Below are 20409 nucleotides of genomic sequence, written 5' to 3'. Positions count from 1 at the left end.
GTGGGCTCTTATCTAACACTCAGAAATGTATTGTCCAAGGAGACACACGTGCTGACAAAGCAAGAGACTTTAGTGAGAAGAGGCACCTGGGTGGAGAGCAGCAGAGGGAACCCAGGAGGAGTACTCTGCCACGTGGCTCACAGTCTCAGGTTTTGTGGTGATGTGGTTAGTTTCCGGGTTGTCTCTAGCCAATCATTCTGACTCATGGTTCTTCCTGGTGGCATGCACATCTCTCAGCCAAGATGGATTCCAGCAAGAAGGATTCTGGGAGGTTGGTAGGACATATGGACTGGCACCTCCTCTCTCCTTTTGACCTTTCTCAGATTCTTCCAATTGGTGGTACTTTGTTAGTTCCATGTTCCTTACCAGGATCTCCTATTGTACAATAAGTCATGCAAGTGGTTATCGTGCCTATCCAGTGTGGGCAGTTTCAGTCAGTGGTTCCCTAACAAAACTACTCATGAAAACAGAGGGAGTTAAGTAGTTCTCCAGTAAAATTGAAATAAAGATCGGCCCTGAACCAAGATGGCGGAGTAGAGGGACGTGCTCTCACTCCCTCTCGTGAGAACACCAGAATAAAAACTAGCTGATGGACAGTCATTGATGGGAAGACACTGGAACTCACCAAAAAAGATACCCTACATCCAAAGACAAAAGAGAAGCCACAATGAGACGGTACGAGGGGCACAATCACAATAAAATCAAATCCCGTAACTGCTGGGTGGGTGACTCACAGACTGGAGAACACTTATACCACAGAAGTCCACCCACTGGAGTGAAGGTTCTGAGCCCCACGTCAGGCTTCCCAACTGGGGGTCCGGCAACGGAAGGAGGAATTCCTAGAGAATCAGACTTTGAAGTCTAGTGGGATTTGACTGCAGGACTTCGACAGGACTGGGGGAAACAGAGACTCCACCCTTGGAGGGCACACACAAAGTAGTGTGTGCATCGGGACCCAGGGGAAGGAGCAGTAGCCCCAGGGGAGACTGAACTAGACCAACTTGCTAGTGTTGGAGCATCTCCAGCAGAGGCGGGGGCTGGCTGTGGTTCACTGTGGGAACAAGGACACTAGCAGCAGAGGTTCTGAGTGTGAGCCCTCCCAGAGTCTGCCATTAGCCCCACCAAAGAGCCTAGGTAGGCTCCAGTGTTGGGTTGCCTCAAGCCAAACAACCAACAGGGAGGGAACCCGGCCCCAGCCATCACCAGTCAAGTGGATTAAAGTTTTACTCAGCTCTGCTGACCAGAGCAACGGTCAGCTCTACCCATCACCAGCCCCTTGCATCAGGAAACTTGCACAAGCCTCTTAGATAGCCTCATCAGCCAGAGGGCACACGACAGAGGCAAGAAGAACAACAATCCTGCAGCCTGTGGAACAAACACCACATTCACAGAAAGATAGGCAAGATGAAAAGGCAGAGGGCTCTATACCAGATGAAGGAACAAGATAAAACCCCAGAAAAACAACTAAATGAAGTGGAGATAGGCAACTTTCCAGAAAAAGAATTCAGAATAATGATAGTGAAGATGATCCAGGACCTTGGAAAAAGAATGGAGGCAAAGATCGAGAAGATGCAAGGAATGTTTAACAAAGACCTAGAAGAATTAACGAACAAACAAACAGAGATGAACAATACAATAACTGAAATGAAAACTACACTAGAAGGAATCAATAGCAGAATAACTGAGGCAGAAGAAAGGATAACTGACCTGGAAGACAGAATGGTGGAATTCACTGATGCAGAACAGAATACAGAAAAAAGAATGAAAAGAAATGAAGACAGCCTAAGAGACCTCTGAGACAACGTTAAACTCAACAGCGTTCGCATTATAGGGGTCCCAGAAGGAGAAGACAGACAGAAAGGACCAGAGAAAATATTTGAAGAGATTATAGTTGAAAACTTCCCTAACATGAGAAAGGAAATAGCCACCCAAGTCCAGGAAGTGCAGCAAGTCCCATACAGGAGAAACCCAAGGAGAAACACACCGATACACATAGTAATCAAATTGGCAAAAATTAAACACAAAGAAAAATTATTGAAAGCAAGGGAAAAACAACAGATAACATACAAGGGAACTAGCATAAGGTTGACAGCTGATTTCTCAGCAGAAACTCTACAGGCCAGAAGGGAGTGGCATGATATACTTAAAGTGATGAAAGGGAAGAACCTACAACCAAGATTACTCTACCCAGCAAGGATCTCATTCAGATTCGATGGAGAAATCAACAGCTTTACAAACAAGCAAAAGCTAAGAGAATTCAGCCCCACCAAACCAGCTCTACCACAAATACTAAAGGAACTCCTCTGAGTGGGAAACACAAGAGAAGAAAAGGACCTACAAAAACAAACCCAAAACAATTAAGAAAATGGTCATAGGAACATACATATCGATAATTAGCTTAAACATGAATGGATTAGGGCTTCCCTGGTGATGCAGTGGTTGAGAGTCCGCCTGCCAATGCAGGGGACACGGGTTCGTGCCCTGGTCCGGGAAGATCCCACATGCCGCGGAGCAGCTAGGCCCGTGAGCCACGGCCGCTGAGCCTGCGCGTCCAGAGCCTGTGCTCCTCAACGGGAGAGGCCATAACAGTGAGAGGCCCACATACCGCAAAACAAAAAACAAAAAAAAAACATAAATCGATTAAATGCTCCAACCAAAAGACAGAGGCTTGCTGAATGGATACAAAAACAAGACCCATCTATATGCTGTCTACAAGAGACCCACTTCAGACCTAAGGACCCATACAGAGTGAAAGTGAGGGGATGGAAAAAGATATTCCGTGCAAATGGAAATCAAAAGAAAGCTGGAGTAGCAGTACTCATATCAGATAAAATAGACTTTAAAATAAAGAATGTTAATGTTAGAGACAAGGAAAGACACTACATAATGATCAAGGGATCAATCCAAGAAGAAGATATAACAATTATAAATATATATGCACCCAACATAGGAGCACCTCAATACATAAGGCAACTGCTAACAGCTATAAAAGAGGAAATCGACAGTAACACAATAATAGTGGGGAACTTTAACACCTTACTTACACCAATGGACAGATCATCCAAAATGAAAATAAATAAGGAAACAGAAGCTTTAAATGACACAACAGACCAGATAGATTTAATTGATATTTATAGGACATTCCATCTAAAAACAGCAGATTACACTTTCTTCTCAAGTGCACATGGAACATTCTGCAGGATAGATCACATCTTGGGTTACAAATCAAGCCTCAGTAAATTTAAGAAAATTAAATCCTATCAAGCATCTTTTTGGACCACAATGCTATGAGATTAGAACAGGGAAAAAAACGTAAAAAACACAACCACATGGATGCTAAACAATATGTTACTAAATAACCAAGAGATCACTGAAGAAATCAAAAAATACCTAGAGACAAATGACAATGAAAACACGACGATCCAAAACCTATGGGATGCAGCAAAAGCAGTTCTAAGAAAGAAGTTTATAGCTATACAAGCCTACCTCAAGAAACAAGAAAAATCTCAAATAAACAGTCTAACCTTACACCTAAAGGAACTTGAGGAAGAAGAACAAAAACCAAAGTTAGCAGAAGGAAAGAAATCATAAAGATCAGAGCAGAAATAAATGAAATAGAAACAAAGAAAACAGTAGCAAAGATCAATAAAACTGAAAGCTGGATCTTTGAGAAGATAAACAAAATTGATCAACCATTAGCCACACTGATCAAGAAAAAGAGGGAGAGGACTCAGATCGATAAAGTTAGAAATGAAAAAGAAATTACAACAGACACCTCAGAAATACAAAGCATCCTAAGAGACTACTACAAGCAACTCTATGCCAATAAAATGGACAACCTGGAAGAAATGGACAAATTCCTAGAAAGGTATAACCTTCCAAGACTGAACCAGGAAGAAATAGAAAATATGAACAGACAAGTCACAAGTAATGAAATTGAAACTGTGATTAAAAATCTTCCAACAAACAAAAGTCCAGGACCAGATGGCTTCACAGATGAATTCTATCAAACATTTAGAGAAGAGCTGACACCCATCCTTCTCAAACTCTTCCAAAAACTGCAGAGGAAGGAACACTCCCAAACTCATTCTGTGAGGCCACCATCACCCTGATACCAAAACCCGACAAAGATACTACAAAAAAAGAAAATTACAGACCAATATCACTGATGAATATAGATGCAAAAATCCTCAACAAAATACTAGCACACAGAATCCAACAACACATTGAAAGGATCATACACCATGATCAAGTGGGATTTATCCCAGGGATGCAAGGATTCTTCAATATATGCAAATCAATTAGTGTGATACACCATATTAACAAAATGAAGAATAAAAATCATATGATCATCTCAATAGATGCAGAAGAAGCTTTAGACAAAATTCAACACCCATTTATGATAAAAACTCTCCAGAAAGTGGGCATAGAGGGAACCTACCTCAACATAATAAAGGCCATATACGACAAACCCACAGCAAACATCATTCTCAATGGTGAAAAAGTGAAAGCATTTCCTCTAAGATCAGGAACGAGACAAGGATGTCCACTCTCGCCACTATTATTCAACATAGTTTTGGAAGTTTTAGCCACAGCAAGCAGAGAAGAAAAAGAAATAAAAGGAATACAAATTGGAAAAGAAGAAGTAACACTGTCACTGTTTGCGGATGACATGATACTATACATAGAGATTCCTAAACATGCCACCAGAAAACTATTAGAGCCAATCAATGAATTTGGTAAAGTTGCAGGATACAAAATTAATGCACAGAAATCTCTTGCATTCATATACACTAAAGATGAAAAATCTGAAAGAGAAATTAAGGAAACACTCCCATTTACCATTGCAACAAAAAGAATAAAATACCTAGGAATAAACCTACCTAGGGAGACAAAAGACCTGTATACAGAAACCTATAAGACACTGGTGAAAGAAATTAAAGATGATACCAACAGGTGGAGAGACATACCATGTTCTTGGATTGGAAGAATCAATATTGTGAAAATGATTGTACTACCCAAAGCAATCTACAGATTCAATGCAATCCCTATCAAATTACAAATGGCATTTTTTACGGAACTAGAACAAAAAATCTTAAAATTTGTATGGAGACACAAAGGACCCCGAATAGCCAAAGCAGTCTTGAGGGAAAAAAACAGAGCTGGAGGAATCAGACTCCCTCACTTCAGACTATACTGCAAAGCTACAGTAATCAAGACAATATGGTACTGGCACAAAAACAGAAACATAGATCAATGGAACGGGATAGAAAGCCCAGAGATAAACCCTCACACCTATGGTCAACTAATCTATGACAAAGGAGGCAAGGATATACAATGGAGAAAAGACAGTCTCTTCAATAAGTGGTGCTGGGAAAACTGGACAGCTACATGTAAAAGAATGAAATTAGGACACTCCCTAACAGCATACACAAAAATAAACTCAAAATAGATTAGGGACCTAAATGTAAGCCCGGACACTATAAAACTCTTAGAGGAAAACATAGGAAGAACACTCTCACATAAATCACAGCAAGATCTTTTTTGATCCACCTCCTAGAGTAATGGAAATAAAAACAAAACTAAACAAATTGGACCTAATGAAACTTCAGAGCTTTTGCACAGCAAAGGAAACCATAAACAAGACGTAAAGACAACCCTCAGAATGGGAGAAAATACTTGCAAACGAATCAACGGACAAAGGATTAATCTCCAATATATATAAACAGCTCATGCAGCTCAATATTAATAAAACAAACACCCCAGTCCGAAAATGGATAGAAGACCTAAATAGACATTTCTCCAAAGAACACATACAGATGGCCAAGAAGCACATGAAAAGCTGCTCACCATCACTAGTTGTTAGAGAAATGCAAATCAAAACCACAATGAGGTATCAACTCACACCAGTTAGAATGGGCATCATCAGAAAATCTACAAACGACAAATGCTGGAGAGGGTGTGGGGAAAAGGGAACCCTCTTGCACTGTTGGTGGGAATGTAAATTGATACAGCCACTATGGAGAACAGTATGGAGGTTCCTTAAAAAACTAAAAATAGAGTTACCATATGTACCAGCAATCCCACTACTGGGCATATACCCAGGGAAAACCATAATTTAAAAAGACACCTACATCCCAGTGTTCATTGCAGCACTATTTACAGTAGCCAGGTCATGGAAGCAACCTAAATGCCCATCGACAGACGAATGGATAAAGAAGATGTGGTACATACATACAATGGAATATTACTCAGCCATAAAACGGAACGAAATTGGGTCATTTGTTGAGACGTGGATGGACCTAGAGAGTGTCATACAGAGGGAAGGAAGTCAGAAAGAGTAAAACAAATATTGTATATTAATGCATATATGTGGAATCTAGAAAAATGGTACAGATGAACCAGTTTGCAGGGCAGAAATAGAGACACAGATGTAGAGGACAAACGTATGGACACCAAGGGGGGAAAGTGGCTGGGGGGTGGGGGTGGGGGTGGGGGTGTGATGAATTGGGCAGTTGGGATTGACATGTATACACTGATGTGTATAAAATGGATAACCAATAAGAACCTGCAGTGTAAAAAAATAAATTTTAAATATTTTTTAAAAATTAAGGCTCAAAAAAAAGATGGGGAATTCTGGTTCTGACACTTTTCTAAAGCAAATGGAAATTGTTTTTTGCTCTGAAATTTGAATTTTAATCCAAACCCATTGGCCACGAAAAGCATAATTGATAATAATGAGCCATTTTATGTATTGGGCAGAAACAAGCATATTCTGAATTATATTGGAAATCTCTGCTTTAGGATAGAATTTTTGCCTGTTCTAACTAATCCTTAGCATATTAAAAGAAAATTCCCCTTGAGAAACAAGTGGAATAAGGGTGTTTGAAGATTGGCTTTGAGAGGTCGCCATGGTTTGCTACACATGTTTTACAACTAGCTACAGGCAAAGGCACCCTTTGAGTCTTTCAGTCTTCTCTTGAAATCACTCAGTCGTTAATTCCTAGAGCAAACGCTGCTTCAGGGCCCAGCCCAATCCTACAGGGGGTGGACTTCAGTGTTAACTCTAAGAAATATTGAGCTACTGCAGAAAGCTGTGGAAGCAATTTAATAGCACTTCCCTCTGGGGCTCTTTTAAACTAATAGTCAAGAGCTTGGGACTAGCAGAACATTGTGTATAGCTGGAGGTGTTTATCTTTTAGAGGAGACTTCAAAGAAACTGCTCACTCAAGTTCTGCTGTCACTTTTAGAAAAGTTTGATACTTCATTCCCTGGGCATCAAGTAGTGTGACTGTGAAAACTGAAATTATCCGTTGGGACCAGCTGTCTCTAGATGAGTGTGCTAGATTGTACTGCCCACAGAGTGCCCAGATTTCATGTGGGATGAATCATGACTTGAGAGAAGTGCTTCAAGAGAATGTAAAGGCTTCAGTAACATATAAAATGAAAATTAAATCATTTTAGGGTAATATCGTTAGAAGTTTTTGGTTTGGTTTTAACTAGGAGCATTTGAGTACCTGATACGTGCCAGGTACTGTCTTTGGTATTTAAATTAAGTCTTTTACTCTTAACTACAGCCTTATGACACAGGTTTTGTCATTATCCTCATTTATAGATTAGGCAACTACAGCACAGAGAAGTTCAGTAATTTTCCCAGGGTCACATAGCTGGAGCTTTCTGCATCAGTTTCCTTCAATTTTTCCTCAGTTTTTACAATTGAAATAATAGTAGTACCTACCTCTTATACTTTGGGTTGGGTTTTTTGGTCAATTAATGGTGATAAATTCATAATGATCTCCACACACACACACACACACACACACTTTTGCCTATTGTCTTTTACACCAAACTAGAAAGTGAACCAAGGTCAAGGTAAAACTAACTTTAATCAGCTCCTTAAGGGCTCTAACCCACAACCTTAGCCATCTTAGCTATATGCTTTCCCATTGAGGCCAACAATAAGATTTGTTTTTTCATTTTTGGCCATGCTGCACGGGTTGCATGATCTTAGTTCCCCGACCAGGGATTGAACCCAGGGCCCCAGCAGTGGAAGTTCAGAGTCCTAACCACTGGACCACCAGGGTTTCCCACTTTGTTTTTTAAAAAGCTAAAAAAAAGAAAAAGAAAAGAAATGAGAGACATTCATTGTTTATTCCTCTGAGGGAAAAGGCTGACATAAGTATGTGGATGTGGGCAAAAGATTGAATTGTTGTGTTAGTAACTGGTGTCTGCACATCCATTTCTCACATCCTCTTCCCTTCAGAAGCAATTTCATTGGCTGCATACATTCTACAAATGTTTGAGTGACTTCTAGGTACCAAACCCTGGTGGAACAGAAAGAAAAATATGACAGAACAGGTGGTTGATTTAAGCCACTACTTTCAAGGAATTTAGAGGTTGGTATGAGAACCAGACATGTAAACACGTTAATTTCAGCACTTTGTAATGGTGTGTACAGAGTTAATGTTTCAACCTCTCCTGTAGCAGATCTATATAGTCATTGAGTCATGCATCCACAGTGTCTCACCTCCAAGGAGAATTTTCAGACCAGCAGTAATGGAAGCATCCAGGATTTTCCTGGCAGGATACGCTCTGAGAGTCATAAAAGGTGGGAGAGCCATAAAAGGTGTCCCGATCCCTAGTCGGGACATGAAGCTGTTTTTGGTCTCTTCTCAGCTCAGCAAATTGATAAATTCCTTTTTCTTTCTTGGGTGAAATAATTTCCATGTTTAATTACTCATATCAGTATTTTAATATTAACAGACTTGCAAATAAGTATATTAAAGGTCTTTTGCATGGTTTAGATTATCTACTTAGAGTTCTTGCTTTATTTTCTCACAAACAGAAGGGTTCAGTGGAGAGTGGAGCAAGCTAAGGGGATGAGGTCCCAGGCAGTTTCACATTCAAATACCCCTGCCTCAGAGGGCAGCAGACTGCTTAACATCATCACTGAGGCTTCACCTACATATTCCTAAAGTGCTCACCTTTCAAGCCCTAAATTTTTCTAAAGGGAACTATTTTTACAGTGATATTATCATTTTGACTTAATGTTTTTTATTTTTAAAATACACAAAGCCATTTGTAACAAAAGTAGGCTCTTAACCTGTTTTTCAGTTTTGTTATAGTTCTCTCTACTGCAGTTATTAATATTTACATTTAAAACACTGTCTCTGTTTCTGGTGGATTTCTTGTGTAAGCACGTGTTAAGTTTTTTCCATGTTTTTTGCACCCTGTCATTGATCATAAGCCACCTGATGCAGAGGTTTGAGGAAGTGTTCTGAACATCTTTACTGGCATGCCTTCCAAACTTTGTTTTTCTTATATTCTTTTCTTTCCTAACATGATTCATTAGCAGGCACAGTGTCTTAATTAGAGACTAAATTTTTTTTTCTCTTTGGGTCTTATTCCTGTAATAAGTCATATATTTAACTGTACCAAGGCAGAGCACTCTAGGAAAGTCTCAGCCGCTGTCACATGCAAATCACTTGTTTCCTATTCTAATGAACACAGAGGTCCATTTTTCTCTCAAATGGTAAATGGTTAGTGCTGTATTGCCTAGATAAATCCCCGTGTTGTACTTAATACTGAGAAAGCTGCAAAGTAATGCTTTGACTTTGGAAGTTTGACAGTGAAAGATATTTTTCATCATTTTGGGCTCAAAACATTTATTGATAAGTAACATTTGCCTGTATTGTTGAGAATGATAGTACCCCAAATGGCCCATCAGGGTATTAGTCCAAGTCCAGAGAGACATAAAAGATTTAATTCATCACCAAAAATTCCATCTAACAAGGATCCTGTTGGCAATGGTGAGGCCATTCTTGATGTTCATAATGATGCTTAGACACTTCATGACTACTCTGGGAAGTACATTATAGAGTCCAAATTAACTATCTCTAATGACGTTATGGTAAATCTGCATGTCTGAGTTTATGCGTCATTTAGCTGATAGGTAATGACAGCTTCAAAACCTCTCATTAAGTTGATGAATGATAGCTTTTCTCTAAATCATAATGGCTCTTGTAGTTCTTTGTTTTTAGTTAAATGAATACCTTTTTAGGAAAAAAAAAATGTTCATGAGGTGAATTCTGGTAATGTTTTTCCAAAAGAAGGATATCTGTATTATATCAGGTGAGGTTGGACTTGACAGTTGCCATAGTTTAACTGCTTGAAAAAGTGCCCACTAGTATTTCTACATCCTTCTTTAATGCACTGTCTGCTTTTGCATGGCATGGTGGGAAGATTGAGTGGAGAGAAAAGAAAGGACAAGAGAAAGAAAGAAAGGACTCAAGGGATAAAAGAGACATGGTTGGGCCAAAAGAAATCATTCCTTCTCATCACTACATAAAGTTTTGCTGAAACTATGACTAAATTTTCCAGACATAGCCCTAAAAGGGTGGAACTCCTCCATGAACTGTAAGAGAGAAAAGGGATTTGAGTAGATATTTGAGTACCTATTGTTACCTGGTACCATGTACCATGTGCTTTTTATACATTAACTATTTAACCACATTACGAAACCTTTTGAGGTAGGATCTAAATTGACATCATATTTTTTCGATGTTTTCAGTTAAAATTCAATTCAAAAAAATACTTCTAGTACCCACTGTGTGCCCGGCTCTGGAAATGTAACAATGAACAAAGGCCATGTCCAAACAGACATTCTAGTGGAAAAGACAGAGCAAATAAGAAAACAAATAGATACACAAAATGATTTCAGGGTGTGATCAATGCTTTGAAGAAAAATAAAACATCCTAGAGGAATAAAAAGTAACTTGAAGGAGGGGTGTTTTAGACAGAGTAGTCAGAAAAAGAGGTAGTAGCGTTTAAGCAGAGACCAGGATGACGGAGCCATGTTAGGATATGTGAGGGAGCAGTGTTTCAGGCAGACGATGCGACAAGTACAGAAGTAGCTGGGTGGAAGTCAGCTTGCTGTGTTCAAGCAATAGCAAAAGAGCAGTCTGGCTGGAGCCAGCTGAGCAAGAGAAAAAGTGGTGGGACATAGTGATGGAGAGGGAGCCAGGGCAGAACATGGAGGCCTTATAAGCCATGGTAAGGCCTCTGAATTTTGTTCTGAGTGTGTGAGAAGCCCTGGGAGGGGTCATACAAACAGGGAGGTACCCTTTAGAAAGCTCACTGTGGCTGCTGTCTGGGAAATAGACTGTAGGGGACCTCAAATAGAAACAGAGTCCAGCTAGGAGGATGTTTCAGAGTCTCTGTCAAAAGATATTAGTGGGGTTTTGTCTGTTTGTTTGTTTTTTGCGCTACACAGGCCTCTCACTGTTGTGGCCTCTCCCATTGCGGAGCACAGGCTCCGGACGCACAGGCTCAGCGGCCATGGCTCAGAGGCCCAGCCGCTCCACGGCATGTGGGATCTTCCCGGACCGGGGCACGAACCCGTGTCCCCTGCATCAGCAGGCAGACTCTCAACCACTGCGTCACCAGGGAAGCCCATTAGTGGTTTTTTTAAAAGATCCCCAAGAGATTCTTATGTGGATCCAGGGTTGAGAAACGCTGATTAACATTTAAGAGAAAAGAATTTCACTGAAAGCTTATTACTGCTTCTTCAAAAAGAAAAACATATGAAAATATTATTAAACATTTTTGCATATTTTTTAAATGTTTGATTTAGGATATATCCCAAATCCTAACCATTTAGGATATATCCTAAATCCTAAAATTTGATTATCATTTCTTATCCGTGAAATAACAGCTTTAATATATTCTGCTTGTATTATTTTAAAACCATTTGCGTTTGGGTTCTGTCTTGTTTTGTTTTTGAGTTCTGTGTCTACTTTCTCCTTTCGCCTCTTCCTCCTTCACCCCTCCTGTTTATCTCTAATCCCTCTGTTCTTCCTACAAAGGAACTTGGAAAATCCTGGGAAGAAGTTCAACTGGAAGATGATCGGGAGTTGCTAGATCATCAGGAAGAGTAAGACTTATTATTGATGCTACTTAATTACAGTGGTTTAAGAGAAGGAAAACAGTTCCTTAGTTTGATTTAAAATTACCATTCTGAAAAGACAGAGTAAAAAGAAAGAGAACCCTCTCTCTAAGCCATGCATCATTTCATGTAATATAGCAGAAACTTGAATTCAAAATAACTTCTCATACCAGTCAGAATGGCCATCATCAAAAAGTCTGCAAATAATAAATGCTGGAGAAGGTGTGAAGAAAAGGGAACCCTCCTACAGTTTTGATGGGCATGTAACTTGGTGCAGCCACTGTGGAGAACAGTATAGAGGTTCCTTAATAAACTAAAAATAGAGTTAGCATATGATCCAACGATCATATATATCTGGAAAAGACGAAAACTCTAATTTGAAAAGATAAATGGGACTTCCCTGGTGGTCCCGTGGTTAAGATTCCTGGTCAGGGAAGTTCCACGTGCCGTGAGGTGTGGCCAAAAACAAAACAGAAAAAGAAAGAAAAGATACATGCATCCCAATGTTCATAGCAGCGCTGTTTACAGTAGCCAAGACATGGAAGCAACCTAAATGTCCATGGACAGTTGAATGGAAAAACTGTTTGTGGTATACAAACAATGGAATATTACTCAGCCAAAAAAAAAAAGAATGATATAATACCATTTGCAGCAATATAGATGGACCTAGAGATTATCGTACTAAGTAAGTCAGACAGAGAAAGACAAATATCATATGATATCACTTGTATGTGGAATCTAATAAAATGATACAAATGAACTTAGTTAGGAAACAGAAATAGACTCACAGACAAAAAACAAATTTATGTTTACCAAAGGGGGAAGGGAGGGTAAATTAGGGGTTCAGCATTAACAGATACACAGTCCTATATATAAAATTGATAAACAACAAGGTCGTACTGTATAACACAGGGAATTCTATTCAGTATCTTGTAATAACCTATAATGGAAAAGAATCTGATAAAGAATATATATGTATATAAAAGAATATGTATATAAATATATATGTATATAAAAAGATTTTATTCATATGTGTATAAAAAACGGAATCACTTTGCTGTACACCTGAAACTAACACATTTTAAATCAACTATACTTCAATAAAAAATAATAATCATAATACCAAAATAACTTGGACATAAGAATCACTAAAGCAACTGTTATTCCAACTAAATACTGTTTTGCTACTAAAGCTATTCATTGAACACACAGGTAGTATATAATTCAGAGAAAAATATATTCCAAATTGCTTTGCTTATTAGTCCATTGGTCCCTAGACCTTAAAGTGATATGATCTTTGAACTCTCTCTCCATGCTGCTTGCCATTGGAGTAGTGAATATAACTCAATGGAGGTTAACCTTGTTCTGTGTTCATCCCGTTGATGACTAACGAAAAACAGTCACAGCTTCTTTGTTTGAAATTATAAGCTTGAGAAGTATTCTTTTCAACCTAAAAGGATTCCCTGTTATTCATTCTCTTTTCATTCAAAGCTGTTCAGCCTTTTGTCTCTCCCAGGATTTTGGTTCTCCTGGTTTAGGAATGACAAGAAGTTGACAGTATCTCAAAAAATAAATGCAATGAGGGGAGAAAATGGTAAAAAGGGCCCTGTATGCCTTTTGATTTCTCTATTTGCCATCAGATTTAACACTTGCCCCATTTAAAATGATCAGTATTTCCCACATGATAGATAAAGGTTTGCCTTTTTAAAATACGCCATTTATCATGCAGAAACACACTTCCAGCACTGCACCTCACAGCATGCGCACTTAGTGGTCATGGTTAATGAGAGAGAGCTTACATTTCCTGATATATCTTCTCTGCAAATTAAAGCTGGTTTTCTCAGAAAGACATTGCACTGATCTCGTAGTGAAATAGCTGCTCGGAGAGGCGAATGTAAGAAAATGGAGCAGCACCTGTTTGCTATTTATATTAATTTCATGGTGCTACTTTGAATTTCAAAAACTGTATCAAAAAGTCATAATATGATACGACAGTCTTTACAGAAATGTCAGAGTTGAAAGAGAATGGCAGGGTTTCCTAGGGAGCAGAAAGTAATACCAAGTCACTGTGCAGGACGCCCTCTTAATGAAGAGAATCTCCATGTTTGCTGTTTTCTTTCTAACACAGTGACTGGTCTGATTGGGAAGAACACCCTCTCTCTGCTGTCTGCCTATTTTGTGAAAAGCAAGCAGAAACAATTGAGAAATTATGTGTCCACATGGAGGTGAGACACTTTTTTTCATTTGAATTTTGTTTCGTTGTTCCAACAGGGAGAAGCTGATGATAACTGCAGCCTCATCATCTTACACCTTTAGTTTCTCAATTATTTTCCCCTTCCTAAAAGTGCTGTAAGCAAAACAGAAGAGACAGGGCAGGTCCATGGAGGCGAACTAGAACTCAGGGCAGTTAAGTTCAACTGACTGGACCTGGGTGAACTGTTAGTTTGGGATTTCACAGACCACTGATGCCATCCCACCTCTGAGATGCTTATGAGATAGTTCTGGCCTAGACTGTGGGATCTGCAACCACGATTAACAATACCCAGGATATGGACAGGTTCTGAGTCTTTTTCCAGTGCTTCCCATGCTGGTGAACAAGGAGAGCAGAAAGAGAAAAAGATGCCGTTTACAGAGCCCTTGGGGGAAATGGGGGTGGGGGAGCCATGGAGGTGGAGAGGGCACAGGGTGTGGTCTTGCAGCTCCTTCAGTTAAAAGGATTTGGAGAGAAGAAATTTGAGGACATTTCCAGTTTGCACTTTCCTTTCTGGAGGCCATCTTTATGTTATATTGGGAGTAGAGAGTTGAGTGTAATAGAAAAATATTACTGTATTATTCTGATGTGCCCTCCCTCCCCTCCCGCCACTCAGCTCTGTCATAGTGGAGCAGACTCTCCTTTTTCACCCATGTGCATTCCATTCTCATTTATAAAAACAAGGACCTGAAAGGTGTTCAAAAGGCTATGGGTATTTACTCAAGTGAAAACAGAGTCATTTTGTCTGAAACAGGTTGCTACTAGTATGTGTGTATAGTTTCCAGTGTTTAAATGTAACTCATAATATCCTAGTATCTTTGAATTGAAAGGAGCCTTGGTCCCCCTATCCTGTGTAAGAATTCCCTTTGCAGTATCCTTGACTGGTGTCCTCAACCTCTGCTCAGTTACTTTCAGTGATAACATATCATGGAATTCTTAATTATCCTGACTGTGATGCTACACTGAATACCTTCACGGGGAGTTAGACGGTCTTTATTCTCTGTGAGCTTATAAGTTGAAGCATTTACCCAGATGGGCGATTGCAGGGATGGAACAGAATAAAAATAAGTCTATGCATCATGAAAATCAAGACATGCAATTTGTGGGAAGGTATGAGTGAAGAGAAACTTGCAGATTTAAACACTGTATTTGACAGCATAAAACGAAGAGCAGAATTTTTTAAATTACCTATCTGCTTGTGGAGCAAAGGACCTATATTCATAATTCTAGTCCAGACACACAGTACAGTAGGGCCACATCTTACCTAGCGACTGAGGACACTTCTGTCAGACTGCAGAATGCATACAGGGTAAATTTGTAAAGACTGGAGATACAAGCTGTGAACAATTAAATGTTTTAACTGATTGACATGACTTGTTTGGACTGTGCTTTATAAAGCAGTTGGATGTGGGGGGAAGCAGTTAGATTTAAAAGACTTCAAAAGCAGATGATGAACCGAGACTGACTTTCTACAGTGTTCACACTCCTGTGAGTAAGCTGTCTGTTTATAACTTCAGCCTGAAAGATTAAATAATTTATATGCTCACAGATATATTCATTCCTTTTTTTAGGATGCACATGAATTTGATCTCCTCAAAATAAAGTCAGAACTTGGTGAGTTTGATTCGGAAGTTGTTTTCCATGATGCTGCATTTTTTTATACACCATCCCGTAAACGATGCCTGCGTTGCACGGTTGTGATTGGAGAGTGCACAGCCAAAATGTGTCTCTCCACAGATGGTCTCAACAGAACTGCCTGAAACCGTGATTCACAACCATTTTGAACTATAATATTCACATATGGTTTTGATTTCATATAGTCTTTCTTCTTTTCTGCATATATGATTGCTTCAAATAAAATACAGGTTAATGGTTAATATCATAATGTGGGGACTAGTGGAAAAAACGTGGATTTTGAAGTCACACTAGAGTTCATATTCCAGCTCTAGCACTTACTGGGCGTGTGACATTGGGCCTCGGCTCAGCAGAATGTTACAGAGAGTGGATAGAGTATGTAAAACACTGCTGCGCTGCTTGGTAGTGTAGCTAGATTATTTATTGTAGATGTACCCAATTGGATCACTATGATAGAAAGATTAGGGTCATGAAGACATAAAGTACTGACTTGCTAATGTATCCAAGACCATAAAAAGCTCACTTCCCACACCTCAACTCACCGACTACTTTCCTAGACTCTTGGACATGTTACTTTACTTTACCGCTCTTAGAGGCATGTGTATATGTTATATATGTAATAGATTAATAGTCAAGAACATGGGCTGTGGAGCCAACAGCCTGGTGTCAAATCCTGGCTCTACACCTACTGGCTGTGCAATTCTGGGCAGTTTCCTAATGTATAATGTGGATACGGTAACACCACCTATGTGATAGGGTATTGCGAGGATTAAACGTATTAATGCATGGAAAGTGATTAGAACAGTGCCTAGCACATAAGCCCTATATAAGTATTGGCTGTTATTATTTGATATCTATTAATATGCTTTAAAACTGCACTGCCTCTTCAGGTTGGTTAATAAAGAGAAGCGGTTCTTTTAAAAAATTATAAAAATGCAAAAATGGGTCTGACCAGTTGTCTGATGATTCTGCGTACTGTCATTTTCAGGACTGAACTTCTATGAGCAAGTGAAACTAGTCAATTTCATTCGGAGGCAAATTCACCAATGTAGATGTTATGGCTGCCATGAGAAGTTCAAGTCCAAAGCAGACTTAAGGACTCACATGGAAGAAGCTAAACATACTTCACTGCTTCCTGAGAGACAGACATGGGATCAACCACAGTGAGTACTGCTCAACCAGACATACATTTCTTTGCTGCTTCTCCATTATTTCATCCCTTTATTTAATTCCTCTTTAGAAAATCCCAGATTTATGAGAGGCAAGGTCAGCCCTGGATTGACCTGAGACCCTGTTCCTATAATTCTCATTCAGGTCGAAACCTTTAGATTTCAGAACTAACTACAAAGTGTGTCCAGAGAAGGAACCAGAGTAATAGACTTAAAATTCTTTAGATATTTTAATGTTTGATAATTTATAATGAAGGAAATAGTGATGATTAGGTTGGGGGAGAGAAAAAAAAAACCTCACAAGCAGAAGCAGTTGTTTTTATCAGATACAACTGATAAAAGGAGCAGTGTATGAAAGAGTAACTGTATTTGAACTTTGTTAACCTTAGGGAAGAACCGGGCCCTTTGAGTAGAAATGAGAGAGATGTCATTTTTAGCTTTATCGAGGAGGTATTATTTAATAGCTAGAGTTGCCTGATAGTGGAGTAGGCTGCCTTTTAAGATAGCGAGTGTCTTGTTATGGTAGATATCAAGCCAAGGCTGAATTGCCAACTAGCAAGGATACTAGTAAGACTGATTTCAGCCAGTAAAGGTCAAAGTAAAAGTAATTCAGGAGTTCTCTCCCTTACAGCCTTTGCAAAATGCAGTTGAAATTGTTGGCAAGGAAACCTAGCAAAATTATAGTGATGTGTACATTCAGCTGCCTAGAAATTTTCTGGATAATATATAGTTTTGGTTATTCAGTATGTCTGTGGTTGTTTTCAGGTATTATTTTCCAACCTATGAAAATGACACTCTGCTATGTACCCTGTCTGACAGTGAAAGTGACCTGACAGCTCAGGAACAAAATGGAAATATCGCCATCATTAGTGAAGATACATCTAAACTGCATGCTTTGAAACAAAGCAGTATTTTGAACCAGTTGCTACTACATGAGTCCTTGAAAAACTAGAAGAAACTGCCACAGAAGCAATGTTTCATGTTTTCTCCAATGAGACAGATGCAAAAGAATACTTTAAATTTGAACATCAGCAAAGGATTAGTCTTTGGTAAAATATATATATATATTTTTTAATTGGCTGTCTTGGGTCTTCGTTGCGGTACGCGGGCTTCTCATTGCAGTGGCTTCCCTTGTTGCGGAGCACGGGCTCTAGGCTCACAGGCTTCAGTAGTTGTGGCTCATGGGCTCTAGAGCGTGGGCTCAGTAGTTGTGGCACACGGTCCTAGTTGCTCTGCAGCACGTGGGATCTTCCCGGACCAGGGATTGAACCCGTGTCCCCTGCTTTGGCAGGCAGATTCTTAGCCGCTGCATCACCAGGGAAGTCCAAAATAAACTTTTAAAAAACTAATTTTTTTCCCAAAAATAAAGTAGAAACTAAATAAAATGAAGACTTTTTGTATATGGGCTCTGAAGTTTTGTTATGTAATCATTGTAAATGATCTCATTTCATTAGACTCATATTTATCTATAATAAGGAAGACATGCCAATCACAAAGAAGTGAAATGTTCAAATTATTTATAAACCTAATTTCAACCAATAGTTTCAGTCTCTTCCCCACAGGCTTTCGTCATCCAGCAAGTCACAAAATTTGACAGACGTGTGCTTTCTGTACTACACTGGGTCAGCTGTGAATGTAGTGACCAAAAGAGGAGCCACAGAAGAGAGGAACAGTGGTCAAAGTCCTGGATGATGCACAAATCGGACACTGTTTCGGAAAAATCAAAATCTGACTATGTTATTATTATTGCTTTCCACCTGGAGTTATTAAACTCCCTAGAAATGGACATCAAGACAAATAACTTTACTTTCCCCTACAGTGTATATACGGCTAACAGATGAGTACCATTTTTTTAAAAACAACCACAATACCATTATGACATCTAACAAAATTAACAATAACTTCTTAATATCATATGTTTTCGGTTTTCCTTAGTTGTCTCAAAAATGTCTTTTTACAACATTACCAGTTACAGGACAAATATTGTATGCCTCCTGATAAGATGCAATGAGGAAGACAAAACATCACCTTTCAGGGTTCTTCCCCAAAATGTATAATGTGAATATACTGAAGAAACATCAACTAAACCCAAGTGAGGGACAGTCTACAAATAATTGGCCTTTACTCTTCAAAAAAATCAAGGTCATGAAAAACAAAGACTGAAGTAACTGTACCAAATTAAAGAAGACTAGAGAGGTATCACATTGTGTAATCCTGGATTGGATCCTGGACCAAGAAAATATGGTTTTCTTCTGCTGTAAAAGATATTAGTGGGACAATTAGCAAAATTTGAGTAAGATCTGTAGTAAATGTTATGGTATTCATATTAATTTCCAGATTTCAGCAATTGCAGTGTAGTATGTGTAAGAATGTTCTTGTCTTTAGAAAATACACACTGAAGTTGTTAAGGGAAAAGGAGCACTTTGTTGGCAATAAAAAACTAATATGGGAAAAAAAAAAAAAAACTAATATGGGGAATTCCCTGGCAGTCCAGTGGTTAGGATTCTGGGCTTCCACTGCAAGGGCCCTGGCTTTTTTTTTTTTGGCTGCAGTGGATCTTTGTTGCTGTGCATGGGCTTTCTCTAGTTGTGGCGAGCGGAGGGCTACTCTTTGTTGTGGTATGCAGGCTTCTCATTGTGGTGTCTACTCTTGTTGCAGAGCACGGGCTCTAGGCTCACAGGCTTCAGTAGTTTTGGCACGTGGGCTCAGTAGTTGTGGCTTGCAGGCTCTAGAGTGCAGGCTCAGTAGTCGTGGCGTATGGGCTTAGTTGCTCCACGGCATGGGAGATCTTCCCGGAGCAGGGCTCAAACCCATGTCGCCTGCATTGGCAGGCAGATTCTTAACCACTGTGCCACCAGGGAAACCCAGGGGCCCGGCTTTGATCCCTGGTCAGGGAACTAAGATCCTGCATGCCATGCAGCGCGGCCCAAAAAAAAAAAAAGAAAACACACACACACACACACACACACACACACCTAATATGGGTATGTTTATATAGAGAGAATGATAAAGTAGATGCAATAAGATGTTAACATTTGGGGAAATCTAAGTGAAGGGTATGTGGGAATTCTTTGTACTATGGCAACTTTTCTATAAGTAAAAATAGATTTTTAAAAACTTTTCAAGATGTCTTTTTACTTGGTTTGCTTAAATCAGGATTCTAGTGAGATACATACTTTGCATTTGGTTGGCGTGGTCCTTAAGGGTCTTATGTATAACAGTTTATGCTCCCTTTCATTTTAACTGCCACTTACTTGTTAAAGAGATTAGGTCATCTTTCTCACTTTCTGAATTTGGATAGCGTATCCTCTTTGTGTCATTTAACATGTTCCTCTATCACCAGTTTTTCCTGCAAACTGGTATATCTAGAAGCTCCATTAAAAATTTGTGTTCAAAAAAATTTTTACAAG

General features: G+C 39.3%; 1 protein-coding gene across 5 annotated transcripts in view; it reads left to right on the top strand.

The window, feature by feature from the left end:
* Nucleotides 1–20116, top strand: part of ZNF277 (zinc finger protein 277) — a 117070-nt gene extending 96954 nt beyond the window's left edge. For 4 of the 5 annotated variants that reach the window (XM_022582943.2, XM_022582974.2, XM_089917517.1 and 1 more), the window contains 5 exons: nt 11865–11932; nt 14073–14169; nt 15767–15809; nt 16819–16993; nt 17765–20116. In XM_022582943.2, the coding sequence (XP_022438651.1) occupies nt 11865–11932; nt 14073–14169; nt 15767–15809; nt 16819–16993; nt 17765–17951 (570 nt within the window). In that variant the 3' untranslated portion in view covers nt 17952–20116. The remainder of the gene's footprint in view (nt 1–11864; nt 11933–14072; nt 14170–15766; nt 15810–16818; nt 16994–17764) is intronic. The other variant, XM_022582954.2, reaches the window with a different exon arrangement.
* Nucleotides 20117–20409: the final 293 nt, after the last annotated feature.

Source organism: Delphinapterus leucas, chromosome 9 (assembly GCF_059928025.1).
Source record: "Delphinapterus leucas isolate spDelLeu-1000000601 "Yukka" chromosome 9, BTC_Dleu_Yukka2, whole genome shotgun sequence".
Taxonomy (NCBI): domain Eukaryota; kingdom Metazoa; phylum Chordata; class Mammalia; order Artiodactyla; family Monodontidae; genus Delphinapterus; species Delphinapterus leucas.
This window is presented reverse-complemented; position numbering and strand designations above follow the sequence as displayed.